General features: G+C 36.8%; 2 protein-coding genes across 10 annotated transcripts in view; one reads left to right on the top strand and one right to left on the bottom strand.

Moving 5' to 3' along the window:
- HABP4 (hyaluronan binding protein 4) overlaps window positions 1-7,579 on the top strand; it is a 30,078-nt gene extending 22,499 nt beyond the window's left edge. For both annotated transcript variants that reach the window (XM_042033660.1, XM_042033661.1), the window contains one exon: window positions 868-7,579. In XM_042033660.1, the coding sequence (XP_041889594.1) occupies window positions 868-924 (57 nt within the window). In that variant the 3' untranslated portion in view covers window positions 925-7,579. The remainder of the gene's footprint in view (window positions 1-867) is intronic.
- The window catches only part of CDC14B (cell division cycle 14B), a 52,307-nt gene continuing 27,525 nt past the window's right edge, over window positions 344-25,125 (bottom strand). For 3 of the 8 annotated variants that reach the window (XM_042033652.1, XM_042033655.1, XM_042033658.1), the window contains 5 exons: window positions 24,540-24,678; window positions 24,255-24,408; window positions 23,389-23,489; window positions 14,237-14,353; window positions 9,319-10,942 (listed from right to left, as the gene is read on the bottom strand). In XM_042033652.1, the coding sequence (XP_041889586.1) occupies window positions 10,906-10,942; window positions 14,237-14,353; window positions 23,389-23,489; window positions 24,255-24,408; window positions 24,540-24,678 (548 nt within the window). In that variant the 3' untranslated portion in view covers window positions 9,319-10,905. The other 5 variants (XR_006016957.1, XM_042033654.1, XM_042033659.1 and 2 more) reach the window with 5 other exon arrangements.

Below are 25,125 nucleotides of genomic sequence, written 5' to 3'. Positions count from 1 at the left end.
TATGTTGTCCTGCTTGAGTTCCTGGCCTATATTATGTTACTTGAAATTAAATACTGATTCAGGCTCACAACTCAGAACACATTTCAAAAGGTCTGCTACTGATGGTAACTAGAGGAAGGGATGCAATGAGGATTTTTTTTCTGCAATGAGTTTTGATATAAACTGGGAAGTAATTAAAATAACTGAAGGCTTGTATCTCTTTGAAAAATTTCAGTGTGATACAGTAATACTTTGATTACTGACAGTGAGATCAGTAAATCTATGAGAATGATTCATGAGTTCAATATAACCATTATAAAAAACTTCCACTTACCTTTGGGGGGAAAAAAAAAAAGCATTGGCACACTGGAAAATGGCATCTTTATTCTACATACTAACAGAAGCTTTACTGTGATTAAAATGTTTTAAGACCAGGAACTTTCAGAATAATATGGAAGAGTTGATGCATTTGTTTCATCTGGAAGAAAAAGGTTCTTTATGGTAACAGATCAGAGAGATTAAAACTACAATCCAATACATTCAGTAGTTCTAGAATGTAGAAATATAGTAATGGTGCTTCTAAAAACATGCAGTATTTTGCTTAAGACCGCTTTACTTTTTTCTTCATTCAGTGCTGCAGAACTTGTGACCTTCTGGTCTTCTCCAGGCAGCATTATAAATACATTCACACTGGAAAAAAAATTACAGTAGTCATAAGTTCTGAGATAAATGTGCATGATAGTGATGGATACAATTTGAGTAGAAGTAGCATTTAGTAGTAGTAGCATTTGAGTATAAGAATGAACCCTTTTGAGGGTAAAATACATATACATAGCTGTGAGATACTTTTGAAATGCATTCATTTTTATAAAACTTCTTACTTCATAGGTGCAGCTTGTTGCTCCAAATCCTGATGATCCTGAGGATTTTCCAGCTTTAGCTTGAAGAACCATCCTGCATGGTGGTATCTCAAAGTCGCTTTGTAACTATGAAGAGACCAGTTCTATGCTGGTGTAGATTGAGGAAGTCTGTTTCCCTTCTGGAAAGTTGTCTGGGTGTTTGGTGCGGAATGATTGCAGCTGTCTGCTAATAGAGTTGGGTTCTAGAAATACGGGTGGACTGGCATCCTGTCACAGGTTTCAGTGTCTGCCTCCAATTGTGAAACCTATGGGAAGGCTTACAGTACTTCCCTACTAGGCTTTAAGTGAAGTTAAAGGGAAGAGTGTTTAAAAATGTATATATAGAGATTATATCAAGTTCTCCATGACGCCATGATGAAATGTAAACTGTACAACACGATCTACAACTGGGACTCAATTTCAATGTACATTTGAAAGCTGGGGTTTTTTGGGTGAAGTGTATATTTCAGGCAGTCACAAGTTGCAGTTCTTCAGGGTTTGGCGAATAAAGAAAAGTGCACATTGGTTTGGGTTTGAGGTATTGTTTGAAGAAGTCAGTGTGGTAGGTGGAGGCTTTTGCTATTTGGATGTACTCTGGGGTAAAAAAAAGAGGGGAAAAAACCCAAACCCTAAACAGCAATCAGTACTCACCAAAAAAAGTGAACATCTAAGTGGAAGTGATCTTTAAAATCAAGGCAGCACAGATGCTTTGAATTGACACCTAACCATAAGTCCTACTTCAGTAACAAGATATAGTCTAATTACTTTGAAGAAAAAGTAAAATAATAATTTTGATCTAAAACCAGAACTAAATTATTAAGGAAGCTTTTAATTTTAGCAGGAGCAACTATAAACTAAAAATGTTTCATGCCTTACCAAGAAGTTTGTGATATTGGGGATGAGGTGCAATGTTCTTTCATTGCAGCTTTAACATACTTGAGTGAGATTTTCTAACTTGTTTCCTGTCCAAGGGGACACTGAGAGCCATTGTGGGGGATCTGAGAAAAACAAGAAAATGGTGCCAGAGGTGATGACAGAAATAAATGAGAGGACAAGCGTACTGGACATTTTGGAAGCAGCTGTCAGCCTCACAGGAGTCTTCAAATGCCTGCTCAACTTGAATACATTCTTTCAATTTACTGGGAAAGCAGATGAATATAAACCTTTCACTTTTTCCAGTTCTGTGCCTCACTTCTAAGCAGTCTCCTTTGAAAGCAAACAGTGGATGAAACTTAAAAGAAGAAAAAGTTTTGCTTTGGAGTAAGCTCTAAGAGTGCTCAGAATCTTAAAAGACTTTTCTCACTTACAAGGCTTTGCTCAAATAGGGTGTAGTCATCCTAGAAAGACTCTTTTCTATATGCTCCAAACAGATGGTCTGCAGAGTAGTTCAGCCCAAAGGATTTTTTTTTACATTGTTAAATTACTTATATGACAATTTGCTATAACATGAGACTTTGTATTCCACGAGAAGTTCATCTTAGTGGCATAGAGATGCTCTGACTTGTAGTAGGAAGAAGTGCAAAAGCAAAGTGCTGGTGTTAAGGGAACCCATGCTGCTGCTATTTGAGTAACTGAACTGGATGAAATAATGCATGACTCCTTCACTTTGTAGTCACAGGGTGTTACTTGACATCATTGCAGTTTAAGATTTACCTGCTGCTGCCCTTTTTACAGGTGGTGTTTGTTTCTGCCAAAAATGGCAATTTAATGAATGTGAAAGTGATTTTTGTCAGTGGGATTCTTGGAATATTTTGCTTGTTCTTCCCTTCCTGTTCCCATTTTCCCATTGGACAGGGAAGAATATGTCTGAATTTTTGTTTATATTTTTACTTGCCAGAGTGAGTGTGTGCATAGATGTGGAGAGCTTCTTTGCAGGGCTTCTGTTTCCTGTCATGTTTTGAATGTAGCCTTCTCTTCTACTAAGAGCTCTTTTCGCTATGAAAAGTGGTCATGTACTTAAAAGTAACCCTCCGTTCTTCTACTAAAACTGTCAATCTTTGCTATGCTGTGCTACTGGGATCAATCTGCTGCGATGTGTTTGGTTTAGTTCTGAATGTTCTCTGGGAAGGCTGAGAGATTTTCATTTTTTAGTCTCCTTCCTGCTGTTGCAAAGTTACTGTTTATTCCTCTAACTTTGATCATCTGCCTTTCAAAACAGAATGACAAATAGGTTCTTTGGGGAATACTTTAAAGGACTTGTGAAAATTTATCTGTATAATCTACTTTTGGTCAGCAGATTGTTAAACTCCTGGTTAAAAGGGAAAAAGGCTGGTTACAAGACTGTTTAATTAAAAACAGAACAAACCGACCAACACTAAAAAATACAACCCAAAACTTTGTGAGAATGAGATTTAGTATAGTTGATTACTGCTGAAACAAGAAGTTTCTTAGAGCCGCTATGTGTGACAATTTTATTTTTCAGTCTATCAGACTTGAATATGGCTTAAGACTTTCTCTAGTTGATGGTATATCTGAGTAGAGAAAAGAAATTATTAACTGTAAGTGATGACAGTGATTCAACTTCTTTGCCTAGCTGTGATAAGAGAACTGTAAATCTCAGTCATCTGTCACATTTAAGGTACCAAAATAGCTGTATCTGTTAAGCACATATTTGCTGCTGTCACTCCTGGTGTAGCTTTACTCCTTCATGTAAAGCAGCTGGTAGCTGGTGTAAATATATACACAAACACTAGTAGAACATGGCATGCATATTAAGAAGAGATTAAATTGTGTTGCAGGTCTTAGTCATGTTACTCTTTAATGCACTGCTACCAGCAACTCTTTGGATTAATGTAGTGAGTGGCCTAGGAAAAACTGCTGCATTTCAGGTTTAAGTTTTAGATTAATGTAAGTCACAGTAAGTTTGCAAAGAAAGGAATCCACCTCTTTCCATGACTGTCATTTATATATGGTAGTGTTGATATGATGTAGTTCAGTTGAATCATATGCAGTGCTATGGTTTAGGATTGGCAAGAGTGAGATGAAAGTGCCTTTAGAAGAAAGAGGAGAGGAATGTCTGTGTTTTAAGATAAGAGTACCAAAGAATGAATAAACAGACTCAGAAGTAAAAAACCCTGAGTTGATAAATAGGAATATTGGGCATTTGAGCCCACAGGAAATGAGCTTTCAGCTGGTTATACCTTTTTTGTAAGAAAACAAGTGTTGGGGTGTAAGTGTGCTTTAGGCCCAAAAACCCTGAATCTGTACCTCTAGTACCCTTATGCCATTAATGTTAATCTTGTATTACACAATTTTCACATAATTTTTTCTTTTTTCCCAGAGCTATCACAGGCACATACACATTCATATAAGAAAATGAATATATGTGTATCCACACACACAGATATATATATGCAGTGTTGAAAGCAATGCAACGCTGACTCATTATCAATGGGTCAGTAATTGAATGTGAAACATGATTATCTTTGCATAAACAGTACATTTAATCACTGAATAATGGGCATGAAATTAGAGCTTTTTCTCTTTCAGTAGCATATGCTGAGCAAGTATTGAACAGTTTCTGCTTGGAGTGGGGGAGCCTTCAGTCTTTGGAAGAAGTAACAACTGTTATGCTTTGACTGTGTTCTTAGAATTTAACTTGAAATACATTATATCTTCAGCAGTGTTTTATTTCTGTGAAAACAAATACCTTTTTGAATATGTGATACAAGTGTTTCAGATAGCTGTCTTGAGCACAGCCTTAGATACCGCATCACTTAATGACAGCGTTATGGTGGAGACGAGCTATCCCTAAATAAACAGAATAAAGTTTCTGCTCTCCTTGTTTAGGTAACTAGTATGACTACTCATAATCTGTGTTCCTATTGTCTCTATGATGTTTTACAGCTAGTTAGCAGGACTTGATAAGCTGTTGCCTTTTAGCAATAGTAGTTCCTTTGTCTAGATTTGTACAGTAGTTACTGTTTGAATGAAAGATACCGAATTTTGCATAATGTAATTGAATTAGCAGGATAGCTCTGCCAACACATAAAAATAACAAGGTACAAACTTCTTTCTCATGCCAGAAGAGAATAATAAGCTGACATACGCTGATCCAGGAATTCTATACTTGTTAGTTTGGTTATATTTCTATTGCTTATGGATTGAGTGCTTCTTTTCTGTTTTTCTGTGCTCTAGCAAAGACTTTGAACCTTAGAAGCTATTGTGGGAAAAGCAAAACCTAGTAATCTTTCCAATGAAGCTTCCCCCAGAGTGAAAGAAGACTAGAGGCTGGAAAGGTCTGGTCAGTGGGAGAAAGAGATAGAATGTGAACAAATCAACATTAAACAGTAGTTCACTTTAAAATAGGTATGATAGTGGTGTGAAAGAGATGGACAAAAAGCACCTAGAAGCATGACAGCAGGAGAAATGTCACGTGTTGTGACTACTGGCTAGAGATTCTCACCTGTGAGTGTGCCATTTTGGAAAGAATGGTGAAAGATCAATCTAGTAATGCCAAAACATGAACTCGGGAAGAAATATGAGGAGGTCTAGAGAAAAGCTGTATTTGAAGGAGGGATAATGAGGAAGTTGAGCCCTTCCACTGAGTAGAAAACCAAGGAATTGTTCTGCTATCTTAAAAAAATGGCATCAAAGCACTGACAGAGGCAAAAGCAAGCTCACAAGGGTAAGAAGTGATGTTTCATAATTTACCCTCCTGCTGCTGGCATCACTCTCAGTTTGGATTTTCTCACATTAGTAATAGCTGATGCCAAGGGTCTATTCCCGTTGTGCTGTCAGGGTACGAGGACTCTAGGGTTTGCCACTTTTATCCTGTTTGTGCTGTAACTGAGCTGCAGCAACTGGCATGGTTAGAAGAGCTGGGAGTTGGAGGTGCTAGTGACACAGAAGAGCTTTTTATCTGCTGTGCTATGCTCTTACACAGCAGGGCCACCACATGCTGAGTTGAGGCATCAAGAACACCAGCAGCTGCTTGGCCTGTCTGGAGTCTTCAGCAGCCTTGTGAACTAGGACAGTTTGGTAGGAAGGACATGGACCAGGAATGGAGCTGTTGAAAGGACAGCTTTCTAGGTGCCTTCTTCCACTGCCTTTGTGACAGTCCAACACTTGACAAGGCTCTTGGAAATATCCCATGGATGGAGAGTGTCATGTTTAATACCAGATTTATTTACTTGAAGATGGTTCATGTCACATGGCATTTCTGGTTTAGAGTGATACAAAGTATACTGGAAACACAAAAATATACTTAATACAGCAGTTGCAGTACACAGTTCAATCATAATCCCAATATGACTCCCCTTACTGGTCCCTATGAAATACATCCTCACTGTCACTATGTTCCCTGGTGTCCCCAGCTGTCAGGAAGGAATGGGAGGGTTGATGTTTAAGCTCATGTCTGTCTTTGAAATTCTTATGGCAGTTGTCTGGCTCTTATATTCTATGTATTCATTCTCCCCATGCGGGTCTGGTCTTCACTCTTGCTGAAGAACTACTTACTGATCCACTCAAATGGCTATCAAAGTTTATCCAAAACAAAGGCCACCCCATGTTCCCTTTGAGTTGAGATGAAGTAATCTTTGCAATTGCTGTGGTCCATTAGTCCCTAAGCTTAAAAAGCACATCACCCTTGTATATGTCTTATTCCATATTCAGGACTTACTGGTCAGTCACATCCATGTGAAACCAACCCCAAAACCAGAAGTAAATAAAGTAAAAAACATCCCTTCCTCAACAAACCCTTGTTGCGGTAGGTTTAAAGCATGCAGTTTCTCTCTAGGACCAGACTCGAATTTCATGTATAACAGCGCATCCTTTTTGCTATAGCATGTTTTTGTCTACTCCTACATAAGCAGTGTAGGAACTGCACTGCAAAGGTGGCTAAATAGACCAAAATTTAAAGTATTCAGAACTACAGTGAACAGATTATTCTTGCAGCACATTAACTTCTCAAGGGAATGGGTTTGGGCCACTGTTCAGTTTTTCTCTGTGGGATTCTTTTAGTCCTCTGCCCTCCCCGGCCCAGTGCCAGTACTCCTTACTCCTAATGATGTGATAGGACTTAACTGTGTTTTCCTGTGGGAATCACATGCATAAATTGGTGTTCTCCCAGGCAAGACCCACCATTCATTCTTCATCAGGCAACTTGCTTGTCAGGAGAAGGTCCTTAAACATCATGGGAATTTGGAAAGGATCACCTTACATCAGAAGAACACCGATTTTCCAACTATAAAACCCTATCTTTGAGGCAAGCAGAAGTTTACTTGCTTGTCAAACAGGCTCTGCTTGGTGTGTGCAAATTTTGCCTTTTCTAATATAGGTAAGGTAAGGGTGACAAAAAGTGTTTGAGTTGGTCACTATTTTTTGCTGTTAGATATTTTTTTAAAGGGCTAAACTAGGCCATCACCTGTGCTTGTGCAAAAATCAGTGTTCCTAAAACATTAGTTCTTCTGAGAAGCCTTCACTGTCATGGTAAGTATCAAAGTATATAGTATTTAAGATAATGCCTGTTTCTAAAAATTATATATAATCATAGAGGAAGGAGAAGAAATAACTAAACCCCCATTGTTGTGTCTTACTGTGCTTTTTTTTACTGTGTAACAGTATCCCAACAATTCAAATAGAGTTACTGTTTTCCAAAGTGAGTTCTCTGAAATGTAGAGCCAGAAATTCTCTATTTTTGAAATTTTAAAAGTATGTGTTTTAAGAATCTGTGCTTTAATTAAAAGTTTTCAGGCAGCTGAGTCTGTTGTGTTTTTTTCAGTGCACGCATAGTCTGTCTGGTACAGATATGATCATACTGGAAATAAAACAGGAAAAAAACTCTGCTGATTATTTTTAATTTTACACAATTCATGTTTACACTTCTCACTATGCAGTATTTTGTATAAAATCAAATGCAATCTATATTGTTTTCAAATGAGACACAAATGCATATTGAACTAATTAATATTACAAGATAATATGAAGCTTTATCTTAAAAATACCTTCACCAAAATAAACTTTCATTCTTACAATCTAAGTTAAAAAAATATGATTAGAAACACAGTTTAAAAATAATCAGGATGAACAGTACTGATTAGTCAAGAAATTTAAGACCTTGATAGCTTATACATGAGTTTACGTAAGACAGTCTGCAAATGATTAATATAAAAACTGCAGTGCAACAAACTGGTGAATATCACATTTATGTGTTGTGTTGTTTTTTTTTCTACACTCTCTTACTGTTTTAAATCAGCAGTGCTTCCTCTGCTGTCATACTGGGGCAAAAAGACAAGATCTGGGTTAACATCTGAGTTAAGTTTTTGATGCTGTAATGGAAAGTAGTGTTTTCACCCAAGATATTACAGCTTTTGAGCATGTAGTATCTTTTGAACTAAGAGATTGAGGAAGAATCCATCTATCACGTATTTGAAAGAGGAAAGGATTTCTAAGGAGAATCTCCTAACTGATGAGACCAGAAATACCTTCATTCAGCTGCTCTGTTGTACAAAGGTGATGCAGCTGCCACAACACATTCCATTTTGGCGCTTAATCCTTCACAATTCAGAAACCAAGGACTTCCTCACCCATGCCCATTTTTCATTCTTGTACCTAAGACAACTTTGGTATGGTATATTAAAAATGTTAGACAAAGTAATAAAAATTTGTAACAAACTAAGCAATACAATTAGCTGGGACACAATGAGGTAATGAGTTAATTTTCCGTATAAGGCTGTTTGGAAAGTTCAAATGTGAAGTCCCTTTGACACTTACATGTTTCTCACTAAGATACTGGGTGGTGGATGGGGTATCCTGAAACACATTGATGCCAAACATGCAATTTTGGTTTAGCTAGTTGCTACTGTTGGTGCACTTGCGTTATGCAAATGTACTTCTGATGAACCTAAAAGTGCTAATGATTCTGCTGGTTACTTTAAAAGAGACAAATTCTAATTTGGAATTTGGAAGGGGTGAGAAAGAGACCAATTAGTTTTGGTTAAAAAAGAATATGCTAAAAGAAGCTCAGCTGAGGGCAAAGCCAAACACAGTAAATATTACAAAATCTTTATTTTGATTCTCACTTAACTACTTACATCCCTTCTCCCTTCCAAGATGAGGATTTTTTTCAAAAATAAACAGATTCATATTTGCACAACAGACTTACTATTGTGATTACCTGTACTTCAGCTTTTGCACAAATGGCTTAATTAAAAAACCCAACCAGCTGAAAAACCAACCCCACCCACAAACCCCCACTAAAAAACCCTAACCAAATAAACCAAACCCCAAACCCACTAAACCAAAACACTGCCCCCCCCCCCCCCCAAAAAAAAAAAACCACCCACAAAACAGCTAAACCAACCCCATTCAAACCCCAAGAAATTTTAATTGCCTTATCAGGATGAGATCAGTCCCTCTCTTTTGGACGCCTTTCATCTAGAAAAAAAGGGGGGGGGGGGGTGAAAAGTTTAAGGAGAAAACAAAAAAAATACTTTCAGTCTGAGCCTTCAACGGTCCTTTATTTTGCATCAAACCTTTTCTTTTTATTCATATTTTCAGATTTTGACTATCTAAGATCATGGATGTTACCTCTAAGCTTACTTAAACTTCACATCCTGTTTCCTGTCCAAGTCATGATGCTCTTGCTCATACTGGCATTCAAAAATCACCAGCCTAACAGAAGGCTTAGTTTCCATTTAAAAGGACATAGATTGAAACTAGTCACTGAACATTTGCATTCATTGAAATAAAATTCCGTCTCTCACAGAGGTAATCTGCGTCTTCAAAAACTTGTTATTCCATTACTAACATTTCAAATTTCCCCATTTCTTCTACCTACTGTAAGAGTCACTAAGTCAACAGATAACTGATTCATATTTAAGGCTATGTGGTAACAGTCCTCATCTGAGGGATATGCAGCTATGACATCAGTTGGTGGACAAAGGTATACCAGTTTTGACATTTCATAATGTGAAAACTAGTAGGAAAAAACAGTTTTCCTGTAAGGGATGAAAATTTCAGTCTCAAGCAGATTCCTCTAAAACTTACACTGCTTTTTAACAGAGGTAAATTGTAATTCCTGAAGTGTTAGATGTCCAGATTTTTACCTGCCCCTGAGTTCCACTACCTCAGTTGTGTGGCAACCTTATTTTCCCTTTTTTGTGTGCTGCACTCATTAAATGCCCCAAAGCTAAAAACCAGCAACACCCACATGTTACCCAGTGTACCAGTGAAATCTGGGGGGAATTCTTACCTTTCATATATGGCAATTTAAAGTTTCACCTAAAGGATTTGATAGGAAAGGAAACAATAATGTAATGACATTTCAATATGACAGCACTGCTTTAAATGGTACACTGTTTTTCCTCCCCTTTAAAATCATAGCAGATTTAAGTAAGTTATAACTAGTTCAAAGAGCCATTGGTTGTAAACAACTAAAAAGCTGTCACTATTAAAAACAAGTTAATCATTTACAATTAGTTTTTCCTAAATAAACCACATAACCTTTGACAAAAAAGCACTCTTTGGTGGACAATAGTTACGTTGTGTACTCAATACTGCAGCTTCATAAAAAACTTCATACAAAGTAAGAAAGAGCAGCCGATCAACACAGAGGAGTACCAATACTATTAGAAAAAAAAGCTTTTGTAGTTGATTCTCAGACTCAAGTGAAGACTTAAGCCCTGTCTGAATAGACACCACAGATTTATATACTTAAAAGCTCCCACCATCTTTTCATTTCTGGTGGTCAGCAGCTAAGTAAGTGATTGCCATCACAGTTTATACACATGCATCATACATACTAGCAAGCTCTCTTTATAATAGAGAGCTTAAATATTTACACCTGAGTCTGAATGTACATAGATTTTGTTGGTTTTGTTTGAGAAAGTGGTAGCACGGTAGAAAAAGGTCTACCAAACATGTTGACAGTTCATTTTATTCTACAAGTAAGGAAGAGATTGTTCTATTTCATTTTTTGCTGAAAAATAGAGCCAAAGTGATCTTCCTTGAATTGCATTAAGTCCCCTCTAGTCATATCCCCTTCACTCCTGAATATCCTCTTCAACACTGGTGGCTTATTGGAAATTCAACGCAATACTGTTCTAGTCTTCGTGATGGATTGGCTGTTGAAATAAAACATATTTGAGGGAAAAAGTTAAAGATCACTCAGTATGTATTTCAAGCAAATATTTCTGGCAAGGTAAAATGAACAAATGAACTTCAAAGAAAGAAACAAAAGGTAAAAGTCACTGCATTTAATAACACAGCAGTACTGATTGTCAAGAATGCATGGACTGGTCTGATTACAGATAATATGAAGAAAATTCTGATCCATACAGAAATGCAAAAGAGGATTCAAAGTACCATAATTTCATTAAGCACATTTGTGCAAAGCATTCCTTTTCTTTTCCTCTCTCTGAGGTATTAGACCATAGGAAAAGTAGGAATAATAGTAAAGAAACATATTTTTTTTTAAAGCTAGGATTAGATTACATATAGAAAAGTTCTGAAATGCTGCAGGTAGTTTTCAGTATTTTTCAGTATTTGAACAAGGGTGCAGAAGGCTGCTTTGTAATACCCAGCAAAGCAAAGGCATATGAGATTTTTAAAGTCGACTCCTCTTTGTTAGGTTTTGTGATATTCCTCTATACAGTTTTCATACTTCTTCCCCCATACTCCCTATTATAATTTTTGTAATAAGTTGACCTACATTCCCTTAAGCACCTTTACACATCAAAATGCCTTTACCACTTAAGATTTCATTTCTAATCAACTACTTACTGTAAGAATTTAATTTTAATTCTGTTCTGTGTGGTAACATGGAAAAGACCATTTAACTTGTGCCTTATTGTGACTCAGTTGGTTTGGATTTGAAGTATGCACCTTGTTAAAATACAGACATGAACTTAACAGTAACTGGCAAATTTACAAGGAAGCTATCTTAACTGGAGAAATAAGGGCATCCACTGGCTTACAGACTGGCAATGTGACTTCCTGCAAAAACCAGTATTATGTCAATCACAAGATATGTGTTATGTCCATCAGTACTTTCAGTAGAAGGCAGCAGACGTCTAGAGATGTTCCACAAAGGAAATGCAGTGAGTGTTTTAAATAGGATTGAAATTCTGTAAGTTCTCTTTGCAAAGCCAGAATAGTGTTTTAGCTGTAAATAGCTGTTTTGGCTAAAAGAATCAGTCTGAAGACAATCCATGGTAGTGTCTGAAGGATGAAATGGCAAATGAATTTCCTAGCTCTGCAGATTATACTGCATTAGGATGGGTCACAAGTGTGATTCACATACAAAAAGAATTGACTGAAGTGACATAAAGCAGCAACAAATGAGATTGATGTAAAAATGGTGCAAGACGTTTCCACTGGAATGTATCAGACGAGAAAGTAAAAGAATAAGGATATACAGTAATGTCAGAAGTTCAGCGAAGTAAATGAAGTCTTGACAAAGACAGATGTTGGTTAGGGCATGATATCAATATTGTAGAGATAATTATTCTCTACCCTGCAATCCACTTGATCTGGATTAGGTCAATGAATCTGAGCACTCTGAGGTAGTGCAAACTGCTGATACTTCAAGAAATTCAGATAGATGAAAAGGCATGCTTAAAAAAAGAGTGATACTTTTTCAAATGCTACAGGAAAAATAAAAGGACACCTACAAGACCAACAAGAAGATACTGGATTCTAAATCCAGTAAGTTATATGGTCATACCAAAACACCCTTCAGAGGGACCAGCACCAAATTAGCTCTTGCAGATTATAAAACAATTAAGAACTCCATAACTGACAGAACAAGGACAAAGTTGATTATTGGATGGAAATATAAAGTAACTGAACTTCTCAGACCCCCAAAGTTAGAAGAAAAGAAAGAGTATATGGAATGAAGTATTTGGGGTAGAAGTTTAAGAAAGTCCATTAAAATATGAAGGAAGTAATTTATGAAGTTTTAGATTGACCTGATCCTTGGCTTTCAGAGTCATACATCTGGCACCACACCTAAAGGACTCTAACAAAATTAATGACATCTTCTGTGAACTCTTTTTTTAGGGATGTTGTTTTCTCCTAAGGATAGGTATTCTCAGTTCACACAAAACAAAGGTCAGCTTGGAGAAGTGCTTTCCAGGAACTGAAAATCTCTCTTCAGATTACACATGTGCATGAATGCAGCCACAAAATGTTGCAAGCAGATTAAAACTGGAAGAGGCATGAGGAATAGAAACAGCAGGCAGAATCCCATCAATTCTGTTTGAACCAAAACTGACATGGTGAAAATTAGGCAAAATGGAGAAAAAACCCAACCAACCAAAAGGAAAACCTGGAAAAATACTACTAATTTTTAGTAAAATATCTATTTCAGGAAAAAGACATTATATTTTAACATGCTATTCAGTAAATCAAAACAAAGTCATGACTAAAAATTCTCTGAATAGAATTTACTGCAGTCTACTGACTATTTCCATTGACAGAGTGAATTTTTCATAACTTTGTTACCTTCGAGGTAACAGGATGAAGAAGGAGAAAGAAGAGCTCTGTGAGGAAACAGCTGCAAAAGAACTTAGAATTTTCAGTGATATTTATAAATCAAGCCACATAACATAAGAAGTAGTTACGTGTCATCTTTTACTCTTCCCAACGAAAATCTCTTCAGCACCTGACAGACTCGTTTGAAAGTTTTTCACTATAAGTTTAAGACAAATTCCAGTAAATTGCAACCAATGGAAATAGTTTGGATATTGTTTTAAGTTATGCTCTCAGGCTTATCTTTTATAATGACCTGGGGAGTTGCCACAGGGGGGCATGATCACATGCACATACAAAGATACATAGCAGTAGTCCGGCCATATGCTTCTGGGCCAAAAAGCACTTTCAGTCTTGCATAAATCCATTAGAATTAAAATTTCATTAAGCTTTACCAAACAGGTTTAGTTCAGATTATCAGCCATACTCTCAGTAAAAAAAACCCCTCATACCAGTATACACATGCATTTTACATGGTTCACCTTTCCACAATCACTGCATTTCAGTTGTCCATTGAATTTCTCCTAGTTTTGACTTCATGCACTGACTGGTATTTGACTTAATGCTGTGAGCAATTTTTCCGTCTCTTACTCCAGGCAGAGGGGATTTCATGTTACCAAAATCCCTCATTTTCAGTAACTCTCATTCACATTAGGAATTACTACATAAAATTTTCAAACTTGAAAGACAGAGCAACATAAATAAATTACCTAAGATGTAAGGTTCCAGATATTCGCAGTACATGACATAAACCATTTAATTGTTTCTCACTTTTCATTGCTAGGAGAAGTTGAACTATGGCAAAGCTCCTGCCAGCACTGGACACAACAGCTCGAAGTATTTCCCTAGAGAACAGTTACAGGATCTGTAAAGAGGATAACTCTCACCTTTTTAAACTGTTTTTTCTTGCAGCAGACCTGGTAGTTCTTTTAGTAATGTCTGTACTGTCAGAAATGCTAGGTTCAGGGGTTTTATTTTTCTGAACACTGGACTGCAGAAATACTCTGTAAAGAGTAGGAAAAAAGAATGATTATCTAATTGGAAGGTTTCTAGAAAACACTGAAAAGAGGGTATTATAGTTGCAGTAAAGCTAACAAGTATCAGCTGGCTTTTCACAAACCCTTCTGAAAAGCAAACTCTTCTGCTGAAACATACCCTTCTCTTTCCTAACATTCCTGTAATAACTAGGGTAATGCAAGTTGTTTTTATTTGGAGCATAGCAGCTTGCTTTGCTGGTTGGTTTTGTCGGGCTTTTTTTGCTTTCAAAGAATGGATCAAGTTAATAGTTTTGAATTTTCTGTTAGGTTTTTGGAAGACAAAAAGATACAAAATTGCATTTTAAATTATGCTACAAATTTAAAAAATAGATAAAATCTGAAGTATGCAACAAAAGCAAGTATTATTTTCCAGACTGACACAGAATTCCCAGAATAAATTCAGAATAAACCCCAAGTAATTAAATTTGTGAAGGTCTAAGTCTAAATCTCCTTCAATTAACCATGAGATATTCCCTTCAAATAGGAAAATCATTGCAAATACTAGCATTTTGCTCCTAGAGGAAATAACTGAGTTTGAAATACTCAAAACTCAGCTTTACATGCTGGTTGTACACAAATACTTCTCTGAAAGAACCTAGAGCAATATACTGACTATTTCTTAAACAGGCAGATAAATCCTAGTGCTGTTTATGCTAAGAAACAAAGAATTCCACATTGTGAAATGCAAACCACTATTTTTATCCACCAGACAACTGGTTCACAAGAAAATGACGTTTGCTCTCTTCCTAAATACTTGTAGTGAAATTATGATATTGTGGAGACAGAAAGTGACAACTGGTCAATGGAGCCCATGGATATCTATTTAGTGCTTCATTTTATACATCTATTCTCTAGTCGTTCCATCTGTTCCAGCTATGAAAGTATGCACCATTTTAGAGATTCTGAGCTACGAGTAACTTAGCTATTACTGTTCCTTCTCCTGCTATTATAAGACTAATTTTCAGTGGCTTCACTGAGTCCAGTTGTATGAGCAGCTTACATTAGACGGGAAATCAAAACCTTCATTAAGTTGTGTAAGTTACAGTCTGGTCAGTTAACACTCTGAAGAAACTATTTTCACAGAATCCTAGATATCAATACTGAATGTTAACTTCTGGAGCAAAATACATGGGGAGAAAATATACACTTACATACTCATGCAACATACTCACCAAAAACAGAAATGAAAAAACCTCCAATGTTTTCATTGTTTTATATGTGTTTTAGAATTAGAACATCCATTTGAGATAACACAATTTCATCCAAAATATATTCTTTATTCAGTAAAACTGATCAGCAACCTTATTTTTACTATACTCTTCTTGATTAGCAAACAAATGACTACATAACCACAAATTCCAAGAATTTTAAACTACCTGAATAAATCTCTCTTAATAGTTCAGCCTTGCAAAATATTGTCACTTGATTTGCAATGTTCAAACAAAACAGCCAGTTCCTCTGAGCTATCTTAATACAAGGTTTTAACGAAAAGTACTACCAAATTGCAATGCAAATTCTACTGTAAACACAGGTCATTCAAAGTTGAAGGAATTGCTTATACAGGAGGCAGAAAAAACGGCCGCCAGATACCTTCAGCCTCATATCATACTTCTTTAGACAGAACAAATTCTTCTAATCAAAATGTTTTCCTTGTATGCCCAAGGTGAAAACATTTAAAACCTGAAAGCTTACGTTATAGTTTCTACTGTGATTGTAAAACAGTTTTAGCAAGTTCTAATATTATAATTCTTCTTTCGGTGCCACAGTTGTCATAGAGCATGAACAAATTTGGTCTACAACACTTTCAACCAAGCACTAAAAATTATACCAGTGGTGAAAGAAGACTTGCATTATATTCATTATTTGCATTACTTAATTTGTGCTGATAGAAACTTCTGGGAATGAACAGAAAAGTACAAAGTCAGCTTAACCTCATAACATTTAATCACTGAAATATAAACATGAACAAATCACGGCACATACTGGTTTACTACTGCTCATGCAGCCAGAAATACGGAAAAATCATGTTTTCTCCTTAAATACATACATTTGGTGTCTCTCTGCATAAAATACATGCAAATGTACATATAAAAGAAAGTGAAAGTTATTGGAATGTAATCTAATGTTTATAATCTTTCTCTCCTAAACACCCTTTTTTTTCTAGACACCAGAAGTTCATAAAAACTGGTCAACATACATGGCGCAAACCCATATACTTATCTAACATGCACTGAAATATGAACCAGCAGTGTGCCCTTGTGACCATGAAGGCCAACGGTGTCCTGGGGTGCATTAGTAAGAACATTGCTAGCAGGTTGAGGGAGCCGATCCTGCCCTTTTACTCAGCCCTGGTGAGGCACACCTAGAGTGCTGTGGCCAGTTCTGGGCTCCTCAGGACAAGAGAGACATGGAGCTCCTTGAGAGAGTCCAGTGGAAGGATATGATGATGTTGAGGGGACTGGACATCCCTCTTATGAGGAAAGGATGAGGGCGCTGGGTCTGTTCAGCCTCCAAAAGAGACGACAGAGGGGACCTAATCAATGTCTGTGAGTATCTGAAGCAATGGTGTCAAGAGCCAAGCTCTGCTCGGTAGTGCTGAGCAACAGGACAAGAGGCACTGGGCACAAACTGAACAGGAAGTTCCACCTGAACATGAGGAACCTGACCTGAACACCTGAACTTCTTTACTGTGCAGGTTACCGAGCACTGGAACAGATTGTCCAGAAAGGCTGTGGAGTCTCCCTTACTGGAGATATTCAAGACCTGCCTGGATACAATCCTGTGGAACGCATTCTAGGATGACTCTGCTTGAGCAGGGAGGTTGGAACAGATGACCCACTGTGGTCCCTTTTCAACACTATCCATTCTGTGATTCTGTGAAGCACTATGAGTTATCAAGATACCATTTTGCACAAACACTTAAATATTCATCTTTTCAACGTATCAAACATAGTCCTTACTTCCCAGAGAATTTCATCTTATCTGTTCAAAACAAAGAAAGAAAATAAAAGAAGTTCTAAATGGAAATGTGACTTATAATAAAAATAGCCACCAGGAAACCAAAACAACCATCAAAACATCCTTGTAAGTTTGCTGTATTTGCCAAAGGGAGATAAGGAGATGCCTTATGGGATCAGTTCAGAGCCAGCTGTTAGCAGAGTAGAACCTTTAACATTGTCTGCCCTTCAGTTGATATGCCATTTTTACATCTCAAATATATACAACTTCACTGGGCTACTCTACAGGAAAGAATAATTGAAATCCCTGTGAACAAAACATTTGCTAAGAGAGACATTCGCTAACAGAGAGATTTTTAAATCAGACTAGAATTCTGGACTTCCAAGGCTCATAGCACCTCAAGGAAAAGAGAGAAGGTTCCATTTATACCACTTTCTGACATGGTGTTGCAAATAAACACACAGAGCTGTCTTTGAGCCTGACAACTGTCAGCTGAGGACCAGCAACAGTGCTACTACAGCTTTTATTAGAATGCTACTGCATATATGTTAAAGGTGAGAGAAGAAACTAATGTATGGAATTTTGATTCAGCACAATTAGACTAACAGCTTTGCTTGATAGCAGGTTCAACAGATATGTTTTATAATGGATGTGAGATGAGGCCATGGTTCAGGAAAACCTGCCAAAATGTCAGCACGAAAAGAATATCCCAAACTGTATTAAAGAAGTGTAAGATCTCAGGACACCTACCTTACTGCTTTGTAGCTGTTCACATAAAAGAGTATGTCATACAGCATCCAGAAACACCAGCAAACACATCTGATGTACACAAATGGGATACACAAATGCACTCAATGGGATATGATTGAAAAAAACCAAAACAAACAAAAAAGCCAGGCTATAGGATGCTGTAACAGTCACACTATTAAACATACATTTTCATTGTAAGAATTTTTCATCTCTGGTTCATCTGTAATGGAAACATCACTTGGTAGCTCTGATCTTAAATACACACAACAAATAACAGACTAGTTTATACAATGCTTCCTTATTCAAGCTAATACCTTGGTCTTTAAACAAATCAAAACCTGTTTAAATGGAGCAGTGTTCGGTTCAGTAGCAGCATCTTTTAAATAACTCACAACCTTTTCTCACCATTTAACTCAGTGCAAGGGTGAAACATAGGCACACCACCAGGACACAAAAGCCCAAACTCCACAACCCAAGACAAAATCCACAAAACTTGAAGTGCAAGCAATATAATACATATTGGGGAGAAATCAATCGACACAACAAGCTTTTTTAAAATACATGATTACAGTATCCTAAGGAAGATACTGTAAGGAGGATAAAGAAAAGAGAGGTTACACAGGTGCATGTCTTCTCTGTCGGCAAAAGCCATTTTAGTCTTGCCAACCAGTCTAGGCAACCTGTATTGCAAGATCTGCTAAGTACAACACTGCTTTCTCCTTCATCATCTCATGATTTTTAAGAAAATAGACCTGAGACCTCTACCACTCTTCCAAGTCATCAACAGGTAAGTGACTGATAACTTCAGCATACAGGGCTTCAGCCAACACAACTGCCAGGCTATCCCAGAGAGATCCATAATCCTTAGTGGTAGTTTGAGCTCTTAAAACACGAGACATTAGCTGCAGAATGGAGAGAAAGTTAGGCAAGCTTTTAAGAAAAGCCTAAGTGTTTTCTCTCCCTATACTTAAACCAACTGTACTCAGGGAACTGATATGCTATTAATGTTTTCTCATTATGATTGTTAATCTTGAAAACCAAGCAATAGCACCAGGAACTGGAAATTCCCAGTAAATGGGAATAACCAAATTGCTTGCATCGCATCTACCAACATCAAACAGTCTTTTTTCCTCTAGCAAGGAAAAAGTGTTTTTAGTTTTTATACAGAACACAGAAACAATAAGAGAAAGAAAGGATGATAGTTGACTGAAATTGATCTTACAGTACAGCAAAACAAAGCACAGATTGTTTAATCTCTTTAACCTGTGTTTTAAGTTTAGCTTTTTAGTATGTGTTCAGAAATCTGAAGTCTGACTTCTAGAGACCACTGAGAACAGAAATAGTCCTACATTCAGTGTAAAACTTTGAAAATATGCCTCTCACATTATTTGGAATAATGCCTCTCAAGTATGTTATTTGAAAAAGTTAGGAGAAAAGAATTAAGTTGAAGTGATCTTTATTTCTTGATCATTTTTTCCCCAAAAGAACAGATTAAGATGACCTCAGCAAAGGCTAACTGAATAACTAAGCTGTCCAAAGTCCCCCAGTTCTCATTCTATAGTTATTCGGTCACTTATGTTAGAGAAAGAGTTTCATGCTTTTTAAGAAGTGCAGACAAAAAGTTGCAAGGCCAAAAGTACAGATGACAGAAAATCTCAACCTTCGTGTCTGTCAGGAGAGAATGCTGATTCTTACTCAGTACTCTGGTGTAAAAGACTTTCTGACCATTTCTTCTCCTTGAGAGCACTAAGGTTTCACCCCAAGTAACCATTTTACTTGGAGGGTGGTGATGACAGAGGAGCTCCAGGGAGACTCAGAAGGAAGCAAAAAGTTCATTTGGATTTCCTGACAGATCTGCGTGCTGTTGAAATTTTTGTTTGACCAAAGGATGTAAGCTGTCATTTGATGAAAAGACTGCACCTTTTAAGTAGAAGCAAGGCACAGAAATCACTGTAGCTATTCTGATGAAAGCAGAGTGAAGAAAGAGTGAAAACTGTACTCAGGGAACTGATATGCTATTAATGTTTTCTCAGCTGCTGAATCCAAGTTGTCAGAATGAATGAATGTAAGTAATCTCCTAAAGCTCTATAAAACATAATTATGAACAAAAGAGGACGAAACCAGATTGTCTGGGTAAACAAGTGATCCTTGACCTAACACTGCAACCTGTCCCATCTTCTGCTATGTTAAAAAGGTAAAAAGAAGTCCTGTTTTATGCCATGGCATATAATGTTTGATCTCTTCATAGAAACAAAGATCTACTGACATTTCTACCAAATTCCAGTTCTTGGCATTTCATGGGAATAAAATCATGTGTTGGGAAACTAGCCTACTTTGCAAGTTCATGAACTTCAAAGTAAAACTGAAGCTAACATCTGCATCTGCAATATGCAAAGGATAGGATCATATTTTAAAGCAGTACTTTTTCCTTCTTACAGATAATTTTGCTTATGTACTTTTGCTTATCTGCAGAGAAGAAAAGCTTCAAAACTAAAAGTTATTCTAAGAGCTCTTTGCATTTGTATATTGCATGCCAGCCATAAAAATCACTCAATTATTCCAAATATTATACACAAAAAATAACAAAGCCAGAGCAGTGGAATTTACCCTTGCAACAAAGCCAGTAAGAAACATGACATGAAAACATGCATTTATGAGACATACTAGACAGAAAGGTGTGAGATATTATAGAGAAATGGAATGGGACACTTACACAGTGGCTCTCTCTCAGGGGGTCCTGATGGTTACTATGTTCTTAAACCATCTAGACAGAATAGCAGGCTGGGCAGAAGGGAGCCACATACAATCCACCAGATGACAATGCTACACAGTGTAGACACCAGCATAGCTAGGAGCCATCTAAAAGGGATTGGAGGGGGAGGTAGAGATGAAAAAAAAAAATCAAAAGCAAAAGCTATTGGTGTATTTTAAGCTTGTTTCAAGTTCTTCAAAAGGATACTGTTCTATAACCTTTGCCATGCATTTCTTACTTTCTATGACTAACAATCCATGCAGCCATAAATTGCCAAATGTAGTACCCATGTGCTGGTGGAAATCAAAGCAAATTTTCTGAAATCCTCACCAAAGTCACCTATTTCAAAGAAAGTCTGTATCACTCTTGGAAATAAGTGCACGCAGGAGCAATACATCTCTGACCACTTGCTGCCATCTCTTACACAGTTGGATCAGCCTGTATTCACACATCCTACTTCACAATCATACATTTTGATCCTAAAACATTAGATCAGAGACAGGTAAGTTTGCAGAAACAAACAACCAGATGATGGGGTGTATTATCTTCCTGTGTAAGAAGCAAAAGCCAATTCATAATCCTTTGCTACAGGTGCAGAATATTGCTTATTAGAACATATATAAAACATCCAGTCATGAAAGCATAAAGAATTCATACAGCTAAATTCAATAAACACTCTATACAAATCCCTTGTGACTTAAAAGTAAATAATGCCTCAGTTTTCAAAGACTAACTGTCCAAGCTTCTGGTGCTCTTACTTTGCTCCCCCCCACTTCTTTTTTCCTCTGAAATAAAACTACTTAGAAGATTTAGAAGCTTCTGGTTTTTTGCTTAGATAAAAGTAATCAATTTTACTGCAAGACTAATTATTTTAACAGACAACTGAAAAGGAAAGAGACTAACACCTCTTGTAGCAGAAAAAACTTCTGACTCATGTAAGGCAGCCAAATATTTCTTGCAATAAAACAACAGTAACACAAAGAATGTATGAATTTACACATTCATTTTTCACCATATTATTTCAGTACAAGTTGCAAACCATAAAAATAACTCAGGGGAACGGAAGGAGGTAAATTGAAACTCCTTGAGCCACAATGCACAATGTAAAAAGCAGCTATAAGCTCCAGGTAAATTATTTTAATTCTACACAAGTACCAGCTAACTAGTTTTAACTAGAGCAGACATGTTGCAGAATATTTCATGAGTGGAATAATATTTTAACAGTAGATAGGTCTTCTGTTAAGAAGATATTAACACAATGGCTCTGAATAGGTTATCACAGTCTACAATCATCGCATGGAATATGCAATAAGTGTGTGGCAATTAAGTACTTGACCACTAAGGCACTTCCGTGCCTTAATCTGCAAGGTCGTTTTTTTTTTACTGTGCTATTTGAGGTAACTGAGGTGATGCGTTTTGGCATTTTTTAAATGTCAGCTGGGCACAGGCTTTGTTCCAAATATGTTGTATCTTACATGGCTGCCTGTGTAAATGATAAGCATGAACAAAAGAGAGAATTTTAAAACAAAAGCAGAAATCACACATAGCAATGTGTGAAGGTTTCCAAAGTCATGTTCCTTTACCTTCACCATATTTTTGCTATATACTTCTCACTTTTTCTAAAAGTCTGATGACAGCAGTGATCTTAAAAAAGAAGAAGAAAAAGAAAATAAAAATGCCAGCAGGTAGCACCATCATCTCCTACAGAATGACAACACAACAAAAGTCAAGTTGACTGTGGTCTGTGACTTCGGTGATGTGTCATTTGCAAAAATCTGAGAGCTAGGGGTCACCATTTCTTTCCTAGCAATCTAATGAGATCCAGCTAAGTTTTGTGAGTGTTGCATTGTCTTGCAGTTTACTTAAGGGCAGACAGAAATTTTTTGTACCTACAGTTGGTACAAGCTACAACAGATGCAAACTTGCTTTTACAGGTGGTGTTTCAGGACTTGTCTAAAATAAAGATTACCAGTTTCCCTGACAGAAGTGCACTTCTTTGAATTTTTTTACTGAAACTGTTACTAGTCTGCCTTCCAGATTCACCAGACATTACCACAAAGCCCACAGGATTTAGGGAAAGTTCTTTTCCAAGGAAGAGAAAATGAAAGGAAGCTAAAAATCCTTCTTTCAACTCTTTTTAGGTAGCTGACTTTACTTCAAACACCAGCATGTATCTTACTTGATCCAATCAAACAAGACCATACAGTCATAGTCCTTCATTTTTATACTACCATAAGAAAGACAAGAGAATGTTTGTGATTAAACTAAAAGTAAAGCATTCAGAAGTACTACAGGAGCTTGTAAAGTGCAGAATACCAGCATTAAAAACTATACAGAAAACCAGAAATTCAGTCATGCAGCTCTTTAATGAAGTTCTCCTGCCTCCTCAGCACTCACCAAGTCTTCAGAGAAACGGTGAATCTCATGTTTGTTTTAAGGGAGTAAAAGCAGCATTGGTAACAAACCTTTGGGGGCAACGGGAAGTATTCATGAAGAGGATAAAAGTGTTTCTGGCATTTTATATATTCAGAAACTGACTTACGCTAGTGGAGATGCAGCTGGAGCTTTTGCTTGCCTTTTGCTTTTCAGAGCACGAAGCTTATCCCCTTGTGTTAGACAGTTTGTTTCATCATCATCACTGTACTGGATAAGTGGAGGGGGGAAAGGATAAATCAAGATTAAAATAAAGACACTTTGATATTTAAGAATTAACTTTATTTTAAAGCTTAAAATTAGAATTATCTCAACAGGATAAGGTCAAAGGAAATTCATTTGCATAAATACAGTTCTGTTCCTTCCAGTTTCCTGTTTGCTGCTTTTGAAGCTGTAAACCATTAAGTGGTGTCATGAATTACATGCATCAGAGTATTGTCTACTTTTAAAACACTGGAAACAATACTTGATCAAATCTTTGCTTAGGTACAGTATAATCTTCACTAAATACAGGATTTCCCTCCTTCACTTGCTTTTTTAAAACAGCAGTACCGTCTTTTTCAAAAAGCACCATCAAAAGGTATTACAGAAGCTCCAATTACTTAGAAACTAAAACGAGGTTAAAAAAAACCAACAAACCCTTTTATCCCTTCCCTTTAAATACACACAGTGAAGCAACAGACAATCCAAAATGAAACCAGTGTTTTTGATTGCAGATTGTGAGTACTTTTTTCTATTATTGACCTAATTACAAAAGACTACAGCATGATGATGCTCCTATTTCACCTGTGTTCTGAACTCCATTTTTCATAATTGCTGTCCAGACTTTTTCCCCCCATATCCCTTTATACAAAAAGGGTGAACATAAAAAAAAATCTGATTAACAAAGTTTTAGTGTACCCACAGGTTTGTTCAAAACCTGTGAGATTTTCAACAGTTCCAACTTTTACAAGAGCACAATATTTGGATGGTTACCAGTTCAATGTCCTTTTGGATGGTTCTCCTGTTTCTTGTGTTATTAATTGAAATATCATCTACTCCTGACAGAATTCTTGTTACAGCAATTTTATGGTTTCGTTTCAACTTTGCACGGAAAATATCCCCTTCTGTCCAAAGTTCTGCCTGTTTGCTATCATAACATGGAAAAAAAGGCCCAAAACACAACAAATTAACACTGAAGATTGTTAAGTGTACAATAGAAGAAGAAGAAAAAGACATCTAGATTTATTTTTGGCAATAATTTACACTCAATCTACTTACTCCATCAGGAAATGCTGTTGTGGTCCAATCACAGAACCAGGTCTATTTATTCTGATCCAGGCAATAGTTTCAGCAGCTGTCATCCGATAATGCTTCATGATGTAACAGGCAATAAGTGTGCCGGTTCGTCCAAGACCAGCTGTGTAAGATAAAACAATGACTTCTTTTATATATCCGTCTTCATCTGGAATCTGCTGTAACTACAGACACTGCTACTTGGACAAGTAGTTACCTGCCTAATTTATCAAAACAAACCTGTACTTACCAAATTTGGTAAGGGAAACTTACCCTTCGATCTTTAACATACAAGGTTACTAACACACTCATTATGGTTTTTTTGAGTGAGGTAACCTTCCAAAGCCAGCAACTTTACAAATATTCGTAAGTTTAGTTCATCTTTATTTACCTATCTATCTATGAATATGCATGAAGGTATGAGAATGTTTTTATGCATGGAATAAAACACGTGACCTTTTTCAGAATTGTCACAGCACCTTCTTGCAAACTAATCATACATTGCACTGAAACCAGCTGTTCTTCCAGATTCTCCTCTAATTAATCTCTTTAATTCCCAATAAAAAGACAA

This window comes from Corvus kubaryi, unplaced genomic scaffold (genome assembly GCF_017639235.1).
Source record: "Corvus kubaryi isolate FWS band 111438036 unplaced genomic scaffold, C.kubaryi_AGA036_p1.0 37357, whole genome shotgun sequence".
Lineage (NCBI taxonomy): Eukaryota > Metazoa > Chordata > Aves > Passeriformes > Corvidae > Corvus > Corvus kubaryi.
The sequence above is the reverse complement of the archived record's forward strand: the minus strand, read 5'-3'. Positions and strand labels throughout refer to the sequence as shown.